The 21,773-nt window shown below is 34.1% G+C and overlaps 2 protein-coding genes across 6 annotated transcripts in view; both read left to right on the top strand.

The window, feature by feature from the left end:
• The window catches only part of LOC144440250 (fibroblast growth factor receptor 2-like), a 136,790-nt gene that overhangs the window by 51,867 nt on the left and 63,150 nt on the right, over positions 1-21,773 (top strand). The gene's annotated exons all lie outside the window — the stretch shown is intronic.
• Positions 1-21,773, top strand: part of LOC144440251 (fibroblast growth factor receptor 2-like) — a 51,536-nt gene that overhangs the window by 681 nt on the left and 29,082 nt on the right. For 3 of the 4 annotated variants that reach the window (XR_013481179.1, XM_078129583.1, XM_078129586.1), the window contains exons 1-2: positions 4,229-4,367; positions 9,745-10,086. Coding sequence is in view for 3 of the 4 variants with exons in the window: in XM_078129583.1 (XP_077985709.1) it covers positions 4,304-4,367; positions 9,745-10,086 (406 nt within the window). In the remaining variant the exon portion in view is untranslated. Of the gene's footprint in view, positions 1-259; positions 2,509-4,228; positions 4,368-8,621; positions 8,871-9,744; positions 10,087-21,773 lie in introns of those variants that run through there. The other variant, XM_078129584.1, reaches the window with a different exon arrangement.

Raw genomic sequence — 21,773 nt, 5'->3', positions numbered from 1 at the left:
TGTCATATGACCCTTTTTGTTAAATTAATATGAAATGACAACCGTAAAATTTTTACTGTGTAAGTCAACATGTACATGGTATTTTTTTTAAAGATAATAGTCTAAGATTTATATTTGAATTGATGTAATTCTTACAGTTGCAGGTAAAAAGCGTAACTTACATGATTTCTTGAGGAAAAAACCCCTGAAAATGTCAAATAAAACTAAGAGAACGATATTTCTTGTTGACTTTAATTCCTGAATTGTTTATCTGTTTTAGGAATACATCAACCTTCAACGACTTGGGGAATCTCCATACGCTAATCTAGGATGTACAGGTGACAAGTAAGGATGACAAGGACAAAGGAAGAGGTTAAAGTACAAATGGAATGTCTATATATTGCTATGGATAATTCCATACTTTGTTGTGACAATAATTTTAAGATCACACTTTTTTCTTTTACTTTATAATCACATTCAACATCTACTACGATTTAAAACATGTACTACGATTTTAATGAATCTAAATATTTGTTATTTGTTATTTGTTCATGATATTTACATATCTTGTGATGTGTTTTCAACTTTTCCGCTATACTGTTATTTAGTGTTGCAGCCATAAAGTAATATATAAAATTAAGCATTGGCATTTCTATAGTAAACGGAGATATTTTAATCTTTAGAATTGTATTAAAATAATCGTTACATTTTATTTTGTATCTATATTGGTCTCGTACCAGCTTTGGATTACTGCTCACACTGCTATATTTCCATATAGTGCTCTGAGGTTATCTGAACCTGGGATATTCAAATTGAAGAAGTCTAAAAAGATTTCTTCACGAAGTGAAACCATAGAACAGAAAATATTGGTAGTATGAGTAACTGTTTATGTTCTCAGTGCAGTTAGTAGAGGTCACGAGTCTCTACTAATCAGCAATCATAAATAGATTAATACCCTTGCATATTCAACTTTATGTAACATATACTCAAAGACATATAACCTTTATATGTTGGTATAAACTGGACATTCAAAGGCAATATCGTTTACACCGAAACGAAACTATTTGTAATGCCCAACACATGTGAACGATATGACTTCCGTAAAGGCAAAGAAAATGCGCTAAAATTTGTATTTTATTATTCGTAATCTGAATGTGAAATTATAGGGTTCAATATTTGATACACTCCTCAATGGGTAAATTTAGTTAAGTATGCAAAGACACATTTCAATTTTTAAAGCATATATCAATATGGTATATATGCAACGTGCACTGTGATTTCATGACTACCTGTACATCATTAAACGAAAGTTGAAGGTAAATCATATAATGATAAATGTACTTGACTATTTGGAGTTGTATTCTTGAGATATCTACATGTATCGGAAGTAATCACAATGTCAATTTAATTAATGTAACAAGTAGTTTACGTTTTAGTGAACGACAGATGCATGTAACGAATTCTTTCTGCACTGTGTGGTGTGTACTTTCTATACATTTTATTTACTTCCTTATTTCCTCTATGTTTTGTTACTTTATTTTTTTTTCTAACTAACAGAGGTATTTTATTCGTTAAGATACAAAAAAATCCACCCATTTCTTATGATTAAAATAATTTTACAGGGAAAGGCCTTTCTGGTAAATATATACAATTTCATAAACCTTGGGTTCTGGAGAGTCATTTCATGATTTTACATAATCTACAATTACTTGCGATGTCAGAGAGACATCAAGTTGATGTTGTGCATTTATATTGTATAAATTTGATATGGGTTATTGAATAATGGGAGATAGCAGCCGCGTCATTATATAAAAAGGAAAGCATCGAGAATATTTACCAATTTTTTTTTTCAAAATGATAGTACAGTTTTATTGCCAACATACCAAATAGAAAAGTAGCATAAAATATAAATTCAAATATGTGTTACAATGTTTCATTTTTTACATTCTTTTTTACTGATGAAAACAGTATATCGAGAAGTGACACGAGTGGGTCAAGAGTGGTCGAAGTATGTTTTTTTTGTGGTTTCAAATATTTGTGTTTACGTGTGTTTTTACATGAAAGAGTACTAAGGCTACATGTAGGAAATACTCAAAATATCAATGCCATATTACACAGTATTTTAATACATTCATTTTATTAATGCATTTCTATGCATGGCAGCATATTATGTAACCCGTATGGAACTGTTTAAAATGTCAATTTGTATGAAATATGTGTCTCCTTTAAACTGTACATTGTCATTGTACAACCTTTAATACATTTACATTTGAATACGTTTCAGTCGTTGACCTTAGTACGTCACAATCCGTGACCAAAACTGGTGACAAGACAGGTTGTCACGGCGTTCTTCAACATAGCATATCATTGGTGTAGTCAAATATGGCTTTCTTGGTGACCAAAGAATTCAACAAAAGTAAAGGTCACGAGACCATTCTACCAAGGCGTGATTACTCAAGAATGAGCTGGGTCGCCTGTAGTGTCCGACGACTAAACAACGTCGTCTGCTGTCGACAATATGATGTCTGGGTAAATTATTTTCTATGCTTTAGTCAGAGCCAGTAATAGTTATGTTATTCAGACCACTGTCGATCACACAAAAAAGACAAATTACATGACTAACTATTTGTTATACTTTTATAACACAATCTAGAATTTATAATTTAATATGTATACATATATTTATACCAGTATTTTGTTCCACTACAATTTCGTACGTCACGTGATGCTTAAGCGACAACACATAAATTAGTACTTAACAGATCAATTTTCATCTGTGTAATGAGTAGCTAGATTCGCAGTATGTACATGTCAATGTGGTTTGATTGACGACCCAAGAATTCAACAAAAGTGAGGGTCACAAGTCCCTTCAACTTTGAAGTGATTTACGCAAAACAAATTGAACTGCTTGTAGTGTCAAATGAAAATAAAAGTCGTCTGCTTTAGACAATATAATGCATGGGCTGACAATGTTGACATCTGAAAATGTATTGAACAACGTGTAAGATTGATAATATGAGATTAGTCGTATAACATACAAAACTGACATAAGGTGTGTAATGCCATTTTGGACGTCATACATTTTAAATGTAAAACCCATAGAATGGTGAGAATGTGTATTGCTCAGTGTAGGATTTGTTCTTTAAAAATGCTGTTTTACTTTAGTTATTTTGTTCATGTTTGTAATATAATAATTAGAATACTAGTATATATTCTAGACATTATCGACATACAATATCAATATTTAGGTGATTTTTATAATATATTTTATCTTTTTTATGTATGGCAATACGCCTCGGTCGTTGTTCTGAAGCTGTAACAAAGGAGAGGTCACGAGTTTCTTTCACATGGCAGACAATGTATCAAGCGTCTTAAATTCTGTGGATAAAAAAAACACGTAATGGAGGCGTACGTGTTCCACTGCATGGTACTGAAAGGTACCATTTGTGTATGTCTTGTGTATGATTTATTAGTTTCTGTAACTTGTTATATTTTTTTTTATCACAAACAAATTATTTTGATTTGCATGACTTTGTTTTATAAGCGGATTCAGAACTATGTTATTCATATCATGGACTTTTTCACTTATCGATTAGTAATATTTTAAATTTACACATAAAATATGTCAATTTGTACAATCCCATGCATTGTAGGAAAAAACAACTACACCACTATCAATTTACATATTTCAAGAACATAATCTAGTCAATGTAGTATAGTGTATATCTATCTACACCAGTATTTCGTTGTACAACAGTGTATACTCAAGACAAACACGTAACTCAGTATTGGACACAGGAGTTTTACATTTTATAGCAGCAGTTAGACTGAGTACTTCTACGTCTTGATTGTTGACCAGACATTCTAACAAAAGCAATTGTCGTTAGACACTTATCATGACACTATAATCAAGACAAGGATAAATGTCATGTGTGGTCGACAACCCAATGCATGGGTGAGTCACTGGACTGACACTGTCAGCAAATATAATTCCTTTAACAGCATATTCAAGAAATAATACCAAGCTATTACTCGTGTGTTGTACCAGTTTAAATATAATCGATTTAGTACATTTGCTCCTTGCCAAAATATAGCACAATCTGTAAACATCTAAACAAGAATGGAAATTAAATTGACTATTGGAATTCGTACATGAATATTACGATGTATGTGAGAAACCATTCAGTGGCGTCCTCAACGTTGATTTGTGTTATATGTGCAATGAGTCAATTGTTAAAGTGTATTGAACCCGGAAGGTAGATCGATGCCAGTGTAACGTCTATCACGGTGAACATAACTTTGTGTGTGTGTGTATGAAGAAACCATGAACACTTTAAAAGTGAACTGGCTAATAGCAATTTTGTGTGTATGCATACAATCGAATAATGGTAAGTACAGAGTTATTTGTTGTGAACACAAACTGACCACTATATGTACATGTTATTGTCAACAACTTATTTGATCTTTCAAAAATTATGTCAATTCGTGGATAAATTTGTGAGCCTATACTAACAAATATATGTTGTTTCATGAATATTTCATCCAATCAATGAATGAATCAATCAGTCATCGATTGGGTTTTGATGTGCACGACAGCTGCAGATGTAACTCCAAAAACGTAATCCTTCATTGACTCGGAACAGTCGTCCTTAGGGACCGGTCAGTTTCTCCAGCCTGGGGGGGGGGGTGGATTCTTAAATCGGGCCGACAAAAAGTCACTGACCCCCCCTATCTGTAAAACCAAAAACAGGCTGACCCCCATCACTTAATTCTAAAACATGATGACCCCCCCCATATATGATATTCGCATGAGTGACAGGTATTTTTTGATCATGACTCAGTGTGGACTGCTTGACTGTCTTGCATCTACTTTATATAAGATCCCGGGTTAGCACTATCATAATTATAATTATTGACTACACAGGGTAAATATATTTGAAAATGAGTTTAATAGCATCTTGACAGTGAAAGGTAGGGGGAAAGCTTGAGAAGGGAATATGTAGAGCTGTCATGGGGGGGGGGGGGTCCTAGGGGGTCTCCCCCTAGAAGCCCAGGAGGTTTTTAACTCTGAAAAGTCAATTTTGAGACTATTCAGACATTTTCAGAAAATAATTTCCAAGCTTTGCAAGACAGCACCAACATGTAAAATGCAACTACATAAGGTTGAAATATTTTTGAAATATAGTTTGATAGGATCTTGACAGTAAGAGGTAGGGGGAAGATCTTGAAACTAGGATGTGTACACCTCATGTGTGTGTGGGGGGGGGGGGGTCCTAGGGGGTCTCCCCCTTGAAGCCCTGGAGGTTTTTAACTCTGAAAAGTCAATTTTGAGACTATTCAGACCCTTTCAGACAATAATTTCCAAGCCTTACAAGACAACACTAACATGTTAAAAGCAACTACATAGGGTTGAAATACTTTTGAAATATACTTTGATAGCATCTTGACAGTAAGAGGGGAAGAGCTTGAGACTGGGATATGTCCACCTCATGTGGGGGGTCTGAGGGGGGTCTCCCTCTAGAAACCCTGGGGATTTTTACTCTTAAAGCCAATATTTAGGCTATTCAGACCCTTTCAAGCAATAACTTAATCCATGCTTTACAAGACAGCAAGTATCAGAAACTATTCTTTATAACTTACACTAAGGGTTGAAATATGTTCTTAAAAAGTTTAAATGGCATCATTATATACATGTAGTAAAGGTCAGCACATCTATAATGGTAGTATCATTGGTAGGGGAGATTTGGAGTTTAAGGCAATTTTAGACTATCTTGGCAAACGTTTCTGATCTTGAAAAGACAATATCATATCAAATTAGAATAGGGTGAAAATATTTAAGAAAAGTTTAATACCATTATGACAGTAAAAAGGTTGTTGGTGCATCTGATTGTTGGTTGAATGTATGAGTGACCTCTGGGGGTGAGGGAGTCCTTGGGGTTTTCCCCCTGGCAGATCTGGATTTTTTTGCTTGAGATACTAAGGCAATGTTTAGGTTATTCATAACCTTTGAGGTAATATTTCCAAGCTTCGAAAAGCTAACGTAAAACGTTTTTAAATGAGTTTCTCATATCACACGTAACATTAGTATATAGGGGCATTAATATTGCATGTATAATAAAGTCACCGGTATGTTAGAGAACTTTAGGTGGTCATACCTAGTGTATAATAGTAACTGGAATCTAATGAGATGTGGTGATTTGTAGTGTCAATAGCATGACGAGTAGAATAATTTAGATTAACTTCATTTATAAACTATGAAAATTACCATTACGAAACCTTCAAGTTCACTTTTGGCCCAAACTGCAATATAAGCGAAGCATTGATTGTGAAGCAGCCAAGCATTTACATGACATGTTCTGTAACTAGTGTGGTAGGTAGGTAATACCGGTACATGTATATGAATATGTATAGTTAGGTTTGAACTAATAAGTAATGTTAAAGAATTCATGTAAGAAACAGGGACAAGAACAAATATTGACATGTACCACATTTCAGACAAGGCTATATGCCATTGTAGAAAGGATTTTTTTCTTCCATCACAATCTAAAACACAATGACCCCCCCCCCCCCATCCACAATTTTCAAAACAGCATGACCCCCCTACTGCCAATTTCAACCCCCCCCCCTCCAGGACGAAGAAACTGACCAGTCCCTTAGTATGCCACCCTAGGCCTCTTCATAATACAAACGCGGTAGTTTGTGGGTTTGCAGTAAACATAAATTAGTAGAGCACTGTCAGTATGTACCCGATACGATTGCCGTCAACTGTGTCATTAAAGGACGATAGCATTTTCACTGATAAATAACCATAACAATTATCAACTAGTTCTATTCGGGCGGTAAAAAACCAGGCCGGGCCGTGTATAAGTCAGGTCAGGTCAGGTCAGGTATCGAGAGGATGTTATTTTTGGATTCACATTCGGATTCAATGATCCTTCAATTGTTTTTATTTGCAACATTTATTGGTTTTCATGGCAAATCTCACTTTTTTATCTGAGCTAAATCAACAATGTAAGTACTCGAATATGTGACAGACAAGTATTAAATAAACATACCTGTCTGTGAATATTTTCACAATCTGTTCAAAACGTCTTTCAGGACTCCAAACTAAGTGGCGATATCTCTCTTGATAGCCATTAATTACAGCACACTCAGAGTTTTAATTACTTCTCAAACAAAATTGGTGCATGTTATTGATACATTCCAGATATATGTGTATACATTTGTACATCATGTACGTGAAGATGGCTCCAAGATCATGTTGAACACTATACGAAAAGTCAAATTTACCAACTTTTACCCAACCTTTACCCTACCTGTGACCCACCTAACAACCATCTCTGTCACGGTTTAGTACAAGAGGAAGTGATACTTTTGACTGCCGACATCCCCAGGGGAGAGATCACAAAAAAAATCAAAAACGTTCATCCCGTTCATCAGTTTTCACTACAATCATTAGACAGTTATCATTTAGTCATTCACATGGGGGATTGAATGTGAACATAAAATAGGTCTGTTTCAAACAAAATTCACTGACACAATAGGGCTAAGTTCAACCAACAGACAGGTTGCTCGCTGACTAACCCAAGATGATTTGTTTTTGGACAAGCAACTGCCACATATTCTTTTCCTAAAAACATATTTATACACTTATGTACCCAATTTAATTATCAATTGTCTATATGGCTGTAATAAGGTTAAAGAATGTACATTTGAAATTCCGTACAATTTGGCATATACATCGACCATAGCAAGACCCGTATTTCCTAAAAAGCCTGTTGGTTTTGTTTTTGTTTTAATGACAAATCTGCAAAAATAATGATTTTCGGTGATTGGGCAATATCTTAAGAATGCAATCTTCAAAATCCAATGTAATTTGGTTTGTTTATCGATGATAACAAAGTGTACATGTTTGTTGTATTATTCATATTAATAGGTAATTTACATTATTAATGATTTTTCAAAATTAGGCCATATCTAAGAATGCAGGCTTCAAATTCCATAATTATATGTAAGTACATAACACTTAAAACATATGAAAGCACACATGTACTATAAAGCTTGATGACTTATTTTTTGTAGTTATGACAAATTTGCATAATTAATGATCTTCGGTAATTAGGCTATATCTTAAGCAAATTTCAAATTTCAAATAATTCGGTATTTGAATAAACCATAACATAGCAAACGTGTTTGATGTACACTTTATGTAGTTTTCAATTGTGATGTGATGTGGCTTTACCATTACTATACTCAAAACAGATGATTTGGCAGACATTTCATGAGAAATACCAACACCATTTACAAGCTGAGTATTTATGGTCAGCAGCGATGTTCGCAAACTGACTAATAACTGCACAAATTAGTAATTTATAAATCAAATACGGGTGGTGAAACGATTTCATACTAATATATGTGTCCTGGTGTCATGACCACACACCATGTAATGTACTTGGAATAGCTTCAATTGGTGATAAGAAAGAACTGTGTACTTAAAACATAGTGTATATAATAATCTGATTAGAAACATTCCTGTATGTGATGATACCTAAGCCAGTCATCTTTTTTTTCTCCAGCCAACTAAAACCAGACTCTAGCTGTATAGAGCGTACTTTTGACGAAAATGTTTGTTTTGAACGCAGGCTCACATTACATGGAGCCCAAGAGGCTTTGCTGGTTGTTTTATGACAAAATAAAACAACAAGAAGTAAACAAAGCACCTAAACAGCAAACAAAACAAACCAAAACAAATCGACATTGACAAAAATAACACACAGGTACGTCAGAGTTATGAGAAAAAGTACGATACGGCCACCGTGGGTAATCCCCATATATGAAACGGATCGCATCACCCAAAATGGCTGAGACAAGGCCCAAATGTATAATATATGGTAGGTATATGGTGTTTTTCAAGCTCCTATAAAGCATGCCAATTTGAATGTTGACGAGTAGAAACCTCTCTTTACTATAAATTAACATCACAATCAATTGGAAGGCTGCATTACAATGATTTCTAAAGTCGTACTTTGTGATATTCAAAACTCACATAAGATTATCAAAAATCGCGGATACTCGGTAATTTAAAATAAAAAATAGACCAGTCAAGTAAATTGTTTTAAATATGTATGTTTCCATAATAAATACCACATGAAAGGTAATCTTTAATTGATAAGATATTACCTTATTACCAACATAGTAATGAAGCAAATGGTTTGTTAAGTCTATTGAATAATTACCTTTATATTTACCTACAAGACACATGATTATGTTACCACCAATGAATGCACCAATATAATAAATAATATAATGAACGCCTTTATCTTCAGATATTACCAACTTACCAATTGCCATTGTCAATGCACATACAAACTATTACCAGACATACTGTGATAAGCCAAATTTTTCTCTCCCTTATATTAGTCAGGAAGTTCTAAATTGTTTAACTTACCCACCTTCCACTTAAACTTATGCCTATACCTATAAAAAGGAATAAACATGTAGTATAAGGTAATGGTCCAGGAGCAGTTTTGAGACATGTTCACATACATCGATAAAAAAACCATGATATGTATATACTTAGCCAATCCAACTGACAAACAGTTAGGGTGAAATAATCTATAACACTACACTCCCTTATACAAAGAAACAATACAGATAGTTCCATATTTCTATTAGGTTTTTCAAACAGTCATCTTAGATTAAAACAAAGTGAGATTGATAGTAACTTTTCTAAACTAACTGTTTTTTGTGTTCCTTTTTGTTTAGTGACGTCAGTATGTACAGTGACTGTTACAAGCCCAAATGGTCAAACTGTTTATGCCAGTGAAAATGAACATATAACTGCACAGTGTGTTTACTCTGCAGAAGGATGCTCAGACTTATATTATTTGGAATGGTGCTTTGGGTCAGATTGCTCAGAGTCAATAGTTCTAATAGGTAGCACTACCATCTGGCAAAATGGATATGATTCAGAGTTCAGCTTAACAGACAGTACAAGTCTAGTCATACCAGTAACTTCATCAAGAAATAACCAAGTATATACTTGCTCTGTGAACTATGATTTCGGTAATGGACTTGGTAGAGGAAGTTTAACGATTACCATTGCAGGTTAGTGAAACATATGTTATCGTCACTAGATAGCAACAAGGCGACTGGCTATGACAATGCAAATGTGAAACTGGTAAAAGATTCTGCAAAGGAAATATCCAAACCATTATGTCATATTATAAATTTGTCTTTTATGAAAGGAGAATTTCCAGATGGCCTAAAAACAGCTCGTGTTGTGCCCATCTATAAAAAAGGAAACTTAGAACAAACGGGTAATTATAGACCCATTTCTATACTGCCCCTACTCAGCAAAATATTTGAGAAAATTGTTAATAAGCAAATTTTAAGCTTTATTGAAAACAATACTCTATTCTATCAACACCAGTACGGCTTCCGAAAACAACACAGTACAAAAATGTCATTAATCAGCCTTGCCCAATATCTAATGGACGAACTTGACAAGGGTAACACAACTGTTGGCTTATTTGTAGATTTTTCGAAAGAATTCGATACAATCAACCACAGTATACTTATGTCAAAACTCGAATATTATGGGATAAGGGGTTTGCCACTGAATTGGTTAAGAAATTATCTTACCTCTAGGTATCAGTTTGTTACTATTAATGGAGTTAATTCACCTAAGAGAATAATCACATGTGGTGTCCCCCAGGGCTCCATTTTGGGACCAACACTTTTTCTTATCTACATCAATGACATCACACTGTCTTCAAATTTTTTTGAATTCAGGTTGTATGCGGACGATTCTATTTTGTTTCACACAATTAAAAATAAAAGCAATATAATCAATCTAACTTCTATAGGTAATCAACTGTAAAACGTCCTCAAGTGGTGTGATGCAAATAAGCTCACAATCAATTCTGGCAAAACCAATGATCTCATTATGAAAAATACTAGAAAAGAAATGGTTGCTACTGGAATGTTAACTCTCAAACAGTCGGTTTTACAAGAAGTTAATAGTACATCTTTTGTTGGAGTCATTATTGATAAATTTCTTTCCTGGAAACAACACATTGTATATGTTAAAACAAAGATCTGCAAATTAACTGGTGTATTTCTCAGACTTCGAGCTGTCTTACCACAGCAAATCTTAGTCATGCTTTATAATACTCTTGTTCACCCACACATTATCTATGGGCTTGAAGTGTGGGGTAGTACATACCCCACGTATTTAAATGATCTTTTTCTAATTCAAAAACGTATCATGCGTATTATCACATATAGTGACTGGACTGCACCAAAAGAACCATTATTCGAGAAACTTGGTATCTTAAACATTTACCAGCAACAAAAATTACAGCTAGCAATATTTGTATATGACGTACTTCATAGGAATACACCCCAAGTTTTCGAAGACTTTTTTATTCCGGTTAATCACGCATACACAACTCGACAAAGTATTAGGAATGACTTGTGTATCCCAAGAGCTAAACATAGGACAGGACAATTCACTGTGAAGTATGCAGGCTCAAAACTGAGGAATAGTATACCACTTGATATAAGAAATATTCAATAAAGGTCCAAATTCAAACGAGAATACAAAAAATATTTGCATGTGTCTAGTTTTTCTTGTAAACAATAATTAGTTAATAGTTAGTTATTCTTCTTCCATGTATATATTGTATGTTGTAGCCGTATGTTTTTTGAACATAAGCCCAGACTATTGTATTTTGTTTGATTAAGTACACTGTATGTATTTAAGGGGATGGACTTGATTAGTTACTTAATAACTACTTCCAATCTCCTCTTTCCCGTTATCATGTAATTGTATTATTTCCTTGTATATTGTATGTTTAAATATTGGGAAATAAATCATATTATTATTATATTATATAAGCGGAAAACTAAAAACGAACATGGACACTTTGTCTGGGTTTTTTTCACTATAGGTTGATTGTACGATGATAGAGAATGGGTCGCACCTTCTCTCACCATCAAATCTAAAAATGACCAGATTTAAACTGAATGCCTTCCGTAAGGGCAAAGTTTTGAGATTGTCATTCCTACAGATAATTGTTGGAATACAACAGAACATATGGAATAAGTTTTTTTCTCATTGATTGCTATTTGACCATTGCTGTTAGTGATCTCCTGGCCAATGGCAACATGTAATGTGAAGCTTTACAGAACGTTGTAGCATAGCCCTCACCGTAGAAAGAGTTTTAATGGCCAAAAACTTTTTTTTTCTGGTCAGTGCCCATCACTCAAGTACCCCCCTTCCCGTGCTATTTTTTTCTTCCGTAAGCCAATTCAGTCTGCAGATGAAAGGGAAACACAAAAGTAACTCTCCCTACATTAATTGCCACCAGTGAAAACAACTACAAAACTAATCATGAACTAGCCTATGGACATATGCCCCACATACACACTTGCTGTAAAGTAATAAATAAAAAGAACAGTAACAATGATATGTAGATTGATTAACATTTGTTGAGGATGTAAAAAAATCGCATTGTCGCACCACTTTAGACAACATTTCCCTTATGGGAGGCATTCAGTTTAAATCTGGTTGTAAGTTGTTATAACTCATTTGGAGTGTGACTGAGTACTTTATATCTAGAGTCAAATTTTAATGCATAACAAAAATTTTCATTAAAACTGTAAGCTATATCAACAAATTTTTGTAGGACTTAACCGCTTTGTTATAGTTACCGTATGTACTAAATTATATTGAAATTCAAGTATGCATTCTTATGATATATCTTAATTATCGAAAATCATCAATCATGCAAATTAGTTATTCACACTAATGGTAACTCAGCAAACTTTATAGGGCGTATAGACTTTATTATGTTTAATGTGTGAAGTAAATTATAATGAAATTGAAGTATGCAGTCTAAAGATGTAGCCTAATTACCGATAAATAATTAATTATGCAAAGTATTCACTAAATTTTCTGGCGAAATCAACAACTTATATAGGAGATATGCACTCTGTTATGTTTAACGTATGTACTAAATTGTATTGGAATTGAAGTATGTGTACAACCGACATTTGTAATAATTGCCGAAATTTGTAATAAACCGAAATTTGTAATAAAATTGCCGACATTTGTAATAAATTGCTGATATTTGTAATAAACTGACGACATTTGTAATAAATTCTGTGAACGACAATTGTAATAAAAATTGCCGATATATGTAATAAATTTCAGAAAAAAATGTGTAATAAACCTGCCGAAATTTGTAATAAAAAAAAGGTTAAGGGGGTTCCTCTCTGACTTTCAAAGAAATGGAGTTACTCATTCTAAACTTAGAAGGGATTTAAAATATCGTCATTACAGGCTTCCTAGAATTAATTTACAACAATTATGTCAGCCACTTGGATCTTTGAGTCTTTGTCAGTCAATCAATCAATCAATCAATCAATCAATCAATCAATCAATCAATCAATCAATCAATCAATCAATCAATCATGCGATCAATCAATCATGCGATCAGCCAATAATAAGTCTACTTATCTACCTAGCTACTTACTTACCTACTAGTACCTACATTATATACCCAGCAATACGATCATGTACCAACCCATCAGTTCAAATCATAATTCACTTGATGAACACGTCGTGCTTTATTGAACGAATGTAAATTTTGATCATTGGCGGACGTGTTGTTAAATTGACTTTGTCAAAGGATAACTTGTCGGTTGGTTGGCTGGCTGGTTGGTTGGCTGGTTGGCTGGTCGGTTGGTTGACTGACTGACTGACTGACTGACTGACTGACTGACTGGCTGACTGACTGACGGAGGGATGGAAAGACGGGCGTATGGAGGGTAGCTAAAAAGTAATTTCAATCTGTTTTCTAACCTGATTTTATCTAGTTCTTAAATTTTACTTCCTCTAGTGTACAAGCGGCGAATGTATGAGTTGTTTGTGATTGTGAAGGCTTCTGAGTGATGAGTGAATATACGAACTAGCATCATCAATCCATCACTTGATCAACACTTCGTGCTTGTATGATCAAATGTATATATATTTTAATCATTGTGGACAAAGTGTTGGTTGGTTGGTTGGTTAGCTGGTCGGTTGACTACCAACAAACTGATTTCTCTAGAAATCTTAGAAACGGCGATTTCACAACCAATTTTAGAGTGTATTTGGGGGCAAAAATTGAAAGCTTCATAATGGCTTGAGAAGTAATTGGTATGAGTAATTTTTAAAAACTAATTAGTTAATAAGTCTACAGCGACATATTCTTGTCCGTGAGTGTGAAGAGATTAATATGCATAAAGGCGAATATTTCAGACATCATACATTACGGACACTTGGTGTTATGGATACTGTTTTTTGGATTTGAATCATAGAAGTAAATACATAACAATATAGTTCTGTATCAATTTTTGGTGCTACATACCAGCGCAAAACTTCCCTGGCTTAACTTGTAGAATAAGTTCTTACACAGGGAATTTTGATAAAGTTTCTTAGATCCAGGTGTTTAATTTATTGAAATCTAGGATTGGTGAAGATAAGGCACTTATTTTGTAAATTTTTACTTCAAATGTCATTACAAATGTCGGCAATTGTGTTACAAATGTCGGCAATGTCATTACAAATGTTGTTAGTTTATTAAAAATGTCGTCAATTTTATTACAAATGTCGTTAGTTTATTACAAATGTCGGCAATTTTATTACAAATGTCGGCAATGTTATTACAAATGTCGACAATTTTATTACAATTGTCGTTAGTTTATTACAAATGTCGTCAATTTTATTACAAATGTCGTTAGTTTATTACAAATGTCGGCAATTTTATTACAAATGTTGTTAGTTTATTACAAATGTCGGCAATGTTATTACAAATGTCGGCAACGTTATATTACAAATGTCGTCAATTTTATTACAATTGTCGTTAGTTTATTACAAATGTCGTCAATTTTATTACAAATGTTGTTAGTTTATTACAAATGTCGGCAATTTTATTACAAATGTCGTTAGTTTATTACAAATGTCGGCAATGTTATTACAAATATCGGCAATTTTATTACAAATGTCGTTAATAAGTTATTCCAAATGTCGGCAACGTTATATTACAAATGTCGGCAATTTTATTACAATTGTCGTTAGTTTATTACAAATGTCGTCAATTTTATTACAAATGTTGTTAGCTTATTACAAATGTCGGCAATTTTGTTACAAGTTTTCAACAACTTTATTACAAGTATATTCGTAATTGGTACAAGTCTCTGTAAATATACAAAACAAGTTGTAATGTAATATATAGTGGCCACAACAACATTTGGTTGTGCTATTATAAAACCTTCTACAAGTTCAAAATTGAAATACACAAAATAATGATTTAATTGAAAAGGAGATAAGATTTCATTATTTTAGAGAAAGGGATTGGGGAGACGTTATTCTCCCCTTTTTTCCGTCTTTCATCTAAACAAATCAGAACTCATGAACTCATTCCCGGCTCTACTGGTCAACTATCCCTGAAATCCCTTCCCTGTCAGATTTAAAATGATGAAGTGCACAGCTCACTAAACCATGCATATCCTCGAAAACGCCACTAAAATTAAATAGATTGATGAAGAATAGAAAACCACTGTAATGATATGGAAGGGGGCTGCTGTACTAAAACATTGATAGTATAAGTCAAATCGATTCATATCAGTTGCGACAAATCTCACAAATTCCATGTAAATGTCATGCGAACACATATTTTCTAATATATTCTGTCGAATTGCTCAGTATCCGCGGCAGCTTGCAAAATATAACAAAACTCCGCTAAGAATCACACAGTGTACATTCATTCATTCATTCATTCATTCATTCATTCATTCATTCATTCATTCATTCATTTATTCATCCATTCATTCATTCATTCATCCATCAATTAATTAATTAGTTCCTTCAAATGAATGGCATCCACCCATCAATTACCTAATTAATTGATTTCTTTGTTCATTCATTCATTCATTAATTAATTAATTCATTCATTCATTTCTTTGTTCGTTAATTCGTTCGTTTGTTTGTTCAATCATTCTTAAACTTCCTCATCACATACATACATACATACATACATACATATATACATACATACATACATACATACATACATACATACATGCATACATATATGCGGATTGATTGAAATAATAATAACTTGTTTAATTGTTCAATTAATTATTATATTAATCAATTCAATTAATGCTTGTTAAATCCACTTTCGTTTGACGTGATGTTTTTGCGATCTTGTATTTCTTTATTTAGATAACCCATGTTTTAGTGTGAAAGGACCCTCCTTAATGTAATTTTTTATTACAAATTTCGGCAATTTTATTACATTTTTTTTCTGAAATTTATTACAAATATCGGCAATTTTTATTGCATTTGTCGTTCATAGAAATTATTACAAATTTCGGCAATTATTACAAATGTCGGTTTTATTACACGAAAAACGTGATTTTTATTACAAATATCGGCGTTATTACAAATTTCGGCAATTATTACAAATGTCGGTTGTACAAGTATGCAGTCGTAAGATGTAGCCTAATTACCTTAAACCATTAATTATGCAAATTACTCATTAACACTGTAAGGTATATCAACTAACTATATACATACACAATCTGTTATGGTTAATGTATGTACTGAATTGTATTGAAATTGAAGCATGCTATTGTAAGATATAGCCTAATTACCAAGCATCATTAATTATGAAAATTATGCATTAACACTGAAAGGTACACCAACAACCTTTACAGCACATATGCGATTGCTATAGTTAACGTGTGTACTGAATTATATTGAAATTGAAGTATGTATTCTTAAGATATAGCCTAATTACCGAAAATCATTGATTATGCAAATTATTCATTAACAGTTGTAATGTACATTAACAAACTTGATAGGACATATGCATTTTCTTATGGTTAACGTATGTACTAAATTATATTGCATTGCATATTGCATTGCAGTATGCATTCTTAAGATATAGCCTAATTACCAAAAATGATTAATTATGCAAATTATTGATTAACGCTAAGGTACGTTAACTAATTTCATAGGACAAATGTATGTTGTTATGTTTAACGAATGTACTAAATTATAGTAAAATTGAAGTATGCAGTCTTTAGATATTGCATAATAAGTTGATTTCATAGATATGCAAATTTCCCTAATTAACATGAACAGACTATCGCTTAAAAACCAATCAGGTCTACCCATTATTCCTAACATTATATGTACCAAATTTCATTATAATTGAACCAGCTGTTTTTAAGAAAATGGTGACACAGACACATTTTAATGCCTCCCATACCCTTACGGGAGTTAAGAAGGGAACAGTGTTTTTTTCTGTTTTTTCTTCTTTTTGAATACGAAATCTCCGCAAAATACTCTCTGGAATAATGGCTAAGACGAATCCTGTTAATATGATAGGGTTTAGATTAAAAGCTAGGTGGAATATATGTATATATATGTTAGTTCAATTTAGCATCTCTCTCTCTCTCTCTCTCTCTCTCTCTCTCTCTCTCTCTCTCTCTCTCTCTCTCTCTCTCTCTCTCTCTCTCTCTCTCTCTCTCTCTCTCTCTCTCTCTATATATATATCTCTCTCTCTCGCTCTCGCTCTCTCTCTATGAAGACTTGTGGTTGTTCCATCTGCTTTTGAATTCTGTGTCACTAACACCTATGTATGATTTCCGATCTTGATTAGTGGTGACTGTTGCTTTGTAAACAATGCTTTTTAATGCGAGGGCAAACGGAATAAACATGTTGCAACAAATATGGGGAGAAGATTTCTTCACCTCATCGACAAGCATTTCCCCATATCCAGTGTACTCCATAAAGTACCTGTAACTGCAGTTAACAAAAGGAATGTCCCCTCGCAGGAAAATTCCTTTTAAAAAGCATTGTTTACAAAGCAACAGTCACCACTAACCAAATTCGCAAATCATACATGGGTGTTAGTGACACAGAATTCAAAAGCAGATGGAAGAACCATAAGTCTTCATTGAAATATGATCACAGGACACAAGAAGGACACTGTGGTCAGTAAATACATTTGGCACCTAAAAGACAACAAAACCAATTACGATATGCAACGGTCAGTTCTCAAGTAGGCTTCCTCATACTCAAATGTTACCAAATGATGTCAACTATGTCTGTAGGGAAAATATTTTATCAAAACTGCCGATAAATCAACCACCTTAAATAGCAGACCTGAGTTAATCAGCAAATGCCGGCACGCTAACAAGTTCTTACTTAATAACATGTAACAGTTGTTTACATACATGTTTGTGTACACACAGCTGTCAATGAACACACCTAAGTACTGTACAGACTAGGTCAGTGGTCTGAGACATAAAATAGCAGTTTACGCTTGAAGCTCCTTCTGGTGAAACGGTCTGTAGCCTAAATCCATAATATAATATCATACTCGTCTTCTTTCATGTTATGTATGATATGCTCTCCAAGGTGATTGAGCACTCTATTTGGCGAAAGATGAATATATATATATATATATATATATATATATATATATATATATATATATATATATATATATATATATATATTAACAGAAATAAAAAATTGGGAAAGAAAAATGAGATGGCGGGAGATATTCTACACAGAAGATCCACAAGATAACATAACAAGCCAGACAGACAAATTCAAGAAGTCAGACGCACAACCACCCATCGGAAGAGAAATTTGGTTAGAAATATACTTGGAAGAGGTAAAAAATGACATTATCAAAAGCCTGAAGAAGAATCCCCAAAGCAATCTAACAGCAGAAGAACATAAAGCATTACGTGAATTAATGAATGCCGACACCATAATTATCAGACCAGCTGACAAAGGATCCGGAGTGGTAATAATGGACACAGAAGAATATATCAACACTATAGAGCAAGAACTTCAGGACAACCAAACATATACCAGCACGAAGAAGGACACAACGAAAATTATTGAAAGGAAAGTCAACAGCTTACTTGATAGAATGTACAAGGAAGGACACATTACAAAGGAACAAAAAACATACATGAAACCAAAAAATTCAAATCCCAAAATGCATAAAGAAGGACACCCAATGCGCACCATAATTAGTGGAGGAAGGGGACATCCAACTGAAGGCATCGCAAAGTTTGCAGAAGACCAATTGAATGCCCATGTCAAAAATTAACCTACATATATCAGAGACACACAACACTTTATACAAAGAATAAACGAGGAAATACCACAACCGTTACCACCCAATACCATAATGTACTGTATGGACGTCAAAACTCTATACCCAAGTGTTCCAAGAGAAGAGGCGATTCAAACTTGTGAAAAGGCACTTGATGAGAGAGCTACCAAAAACCCACCAACAAATGAAGTCATTCAGATGATTAAACTGGTCCTAGACAACAACAACTTCACCTTCAATGACAAACAATATATGCAAACAGAGGGAACAGCAATTGGTTCCAAATTGGGCAGAAACTTTGCATGCACATACATGGGTACATGGGAAGTCGAATTAGAGCGGAAAAGCCAAGACAAGCCACTAGTACAATGGAGATATATCGATGACATTTGGGGACTCTGGACACATGGAGAAGAATCACTTTTACAATACCACAAGCTAGCTAATACCATACATCCACGTATCAAAGTTGACATGCGCCACTCAAAGAACAGCATAGAGTTTCTCAATGTCACAATACACATAATAGACGGACACATAACCACGGACGTATACACCAAACCAACAGACAAATTTCAACACCTCCATGCCAAATCTGACCACCCAATCAATGTCAAGAAAGCATTACCATACACCTTAGCTATAATTCCGAAAACCATATGCTCGAAACCACAGTACTCCAAAAGACAGACAGAAAACATAACGAGAAGACTCAAAGAACGAGGATACAAAGAAACGCACATCAACGCACAGATACAGAAAGTGGACAAACTAGACCGACGAAATATAATACATCCCACAGACGACAACAGACCAAACAGAAACAAAGACCGTGTCATCTTCCCGATCACATACAGCAGCTCACTCACAGATATACCAAAGATACTCACAAACAACATGCGCACTCTACATAAATCACAAACATGCAAAAAAGCATTCACAAATCCACCCATGGTAGCCTGGAGAAAAGGAAGAGATATCGGTTCACAACTAGTACACAGTAAACATCACAGAGCATTCATCAAAGAAGCAACTAGGATCAATACCCTGTGAGAGCAAACGATGCGCCATCTGCCCCTACATGGAGAAGACAGACACATTTCAAGGGGCCAAATGCACAGCATTATAAAATAATACACCATATCAACTGCAAATCAGCAAACCTAGTGCATGCAATACGTTGTTCACATTGCGAAACAATAGTCTATGTAGGAGAAACCGGTGATACAATACACAAGAATGCAGAATCACCTATCACAAATCAGGAAAAACAATAAATATGAACCAGTACCAATTCACTTCAATGGACCATCTCACTCAATCAAACACTTCAGAAACATAGCAATCGAAAATCATCAATCATGCAAATTAGTTATTCACACTAATGGTAACTCAACAAACTTTATAGGGTGTATAAGCTTTAATTGTGGCATTCCATGGAAACTGAACGATTCCTGGGAAAATAAATTCAATTGGTCACAATTATTGCGGCCCTCTACACGTGTTATATACACTGTGGTTTGAAAAAAAATAAACAACGTATAAAACAACATGTTCTACTGTAGGTTTAATTTACCTCAGGCAAACCTTTTACTGAAGTAAAGATATATAAACTTCTGATTTTTTTGTCATACTCTTACAGATTCTTTCTTACAGATTCTTTCTACAAATTTACTCAGCAAGTAAATTAATCCAATTCACACATCACCTGTTCACTGACTATAAACCTTCTTAGAATAAATCTACTCATACATGTGTTTTTCACGTCAGGATATGCCACCTAACTACTTGACACCTTCATACTGAATCCAGCATTTGGAAACCAAATTGATAAATTCCAAGCTTGCTCAATTCATTATAAGTTTTTCTTCATCAGATGTTTACGATTGATACCTAACTACATTAGATACTCTAGTCTGTCAATATGGCCTGCACCGTTCTAATTGGAGTTGGGTTTGTCCGAGCTGGTGTTTATCTACATATCCAACCAATATAATCACTTTCACGTTTACTTACGCCATTTGCCCGTTGTACAATGCAAACCGGAAGTGGAGAATATTATTGAGTACTGCTGTAACATACACAATGCCATATAAAACACAGCATATCCCTTGCAAGTACTTGTGTTTTGTACCGACCCCAAATGATGCAACTATCTGGTCACAGAAATGTACAATCCATCAATTCATATGCTCTTAAGAGACCGGTCAGTTTCTTCGACCTGGGGGGCGGGGTGGATTTGTAGGGGGGCCAACCTGTTTTTGAAATTGGTAGGGGGGGGGGGGGGTCATGCTGTTTTCAAAATTGTGGATAGGGGGAGTCATTGTGTTTTGGATTGTGATGGAAGAAAAAAACAAACGTTTTCTACAATGGCATATAGCCTTGTCAAAAATGTGGTACATGTAAATATCTGTTCTTATCCCTGTTTCTAATATGAATTCTTTAATATTACTTATTAGTTCAAACATAACTATACATATACATGTATGACCTAGCTACCATACTAGTTACAGAACATATCGTGTAAATGCTTGGCTGTTTCACAATAAGTGCTTCACTTATATTGCACTTTGGGGCAAACGTGAACTTGAAGGTTTC

The sequence above is a fragment of the Glandiceps talaboti genome, chromosome 9, assembly GCF_964340395.1.
Source record: "Glandiceps talaboti chromosome 9, keGlaTala1.1, whole genome shotgun sequence".
NCBI lineage: Eukaryota > Metazoa > Hemichordata > Enteropneusta > Spengelidae > Glandiceps > Glandiceps talaboti.
This window is presented reverse-complemented; position numbering and strand designations above follow the sequence as displayed.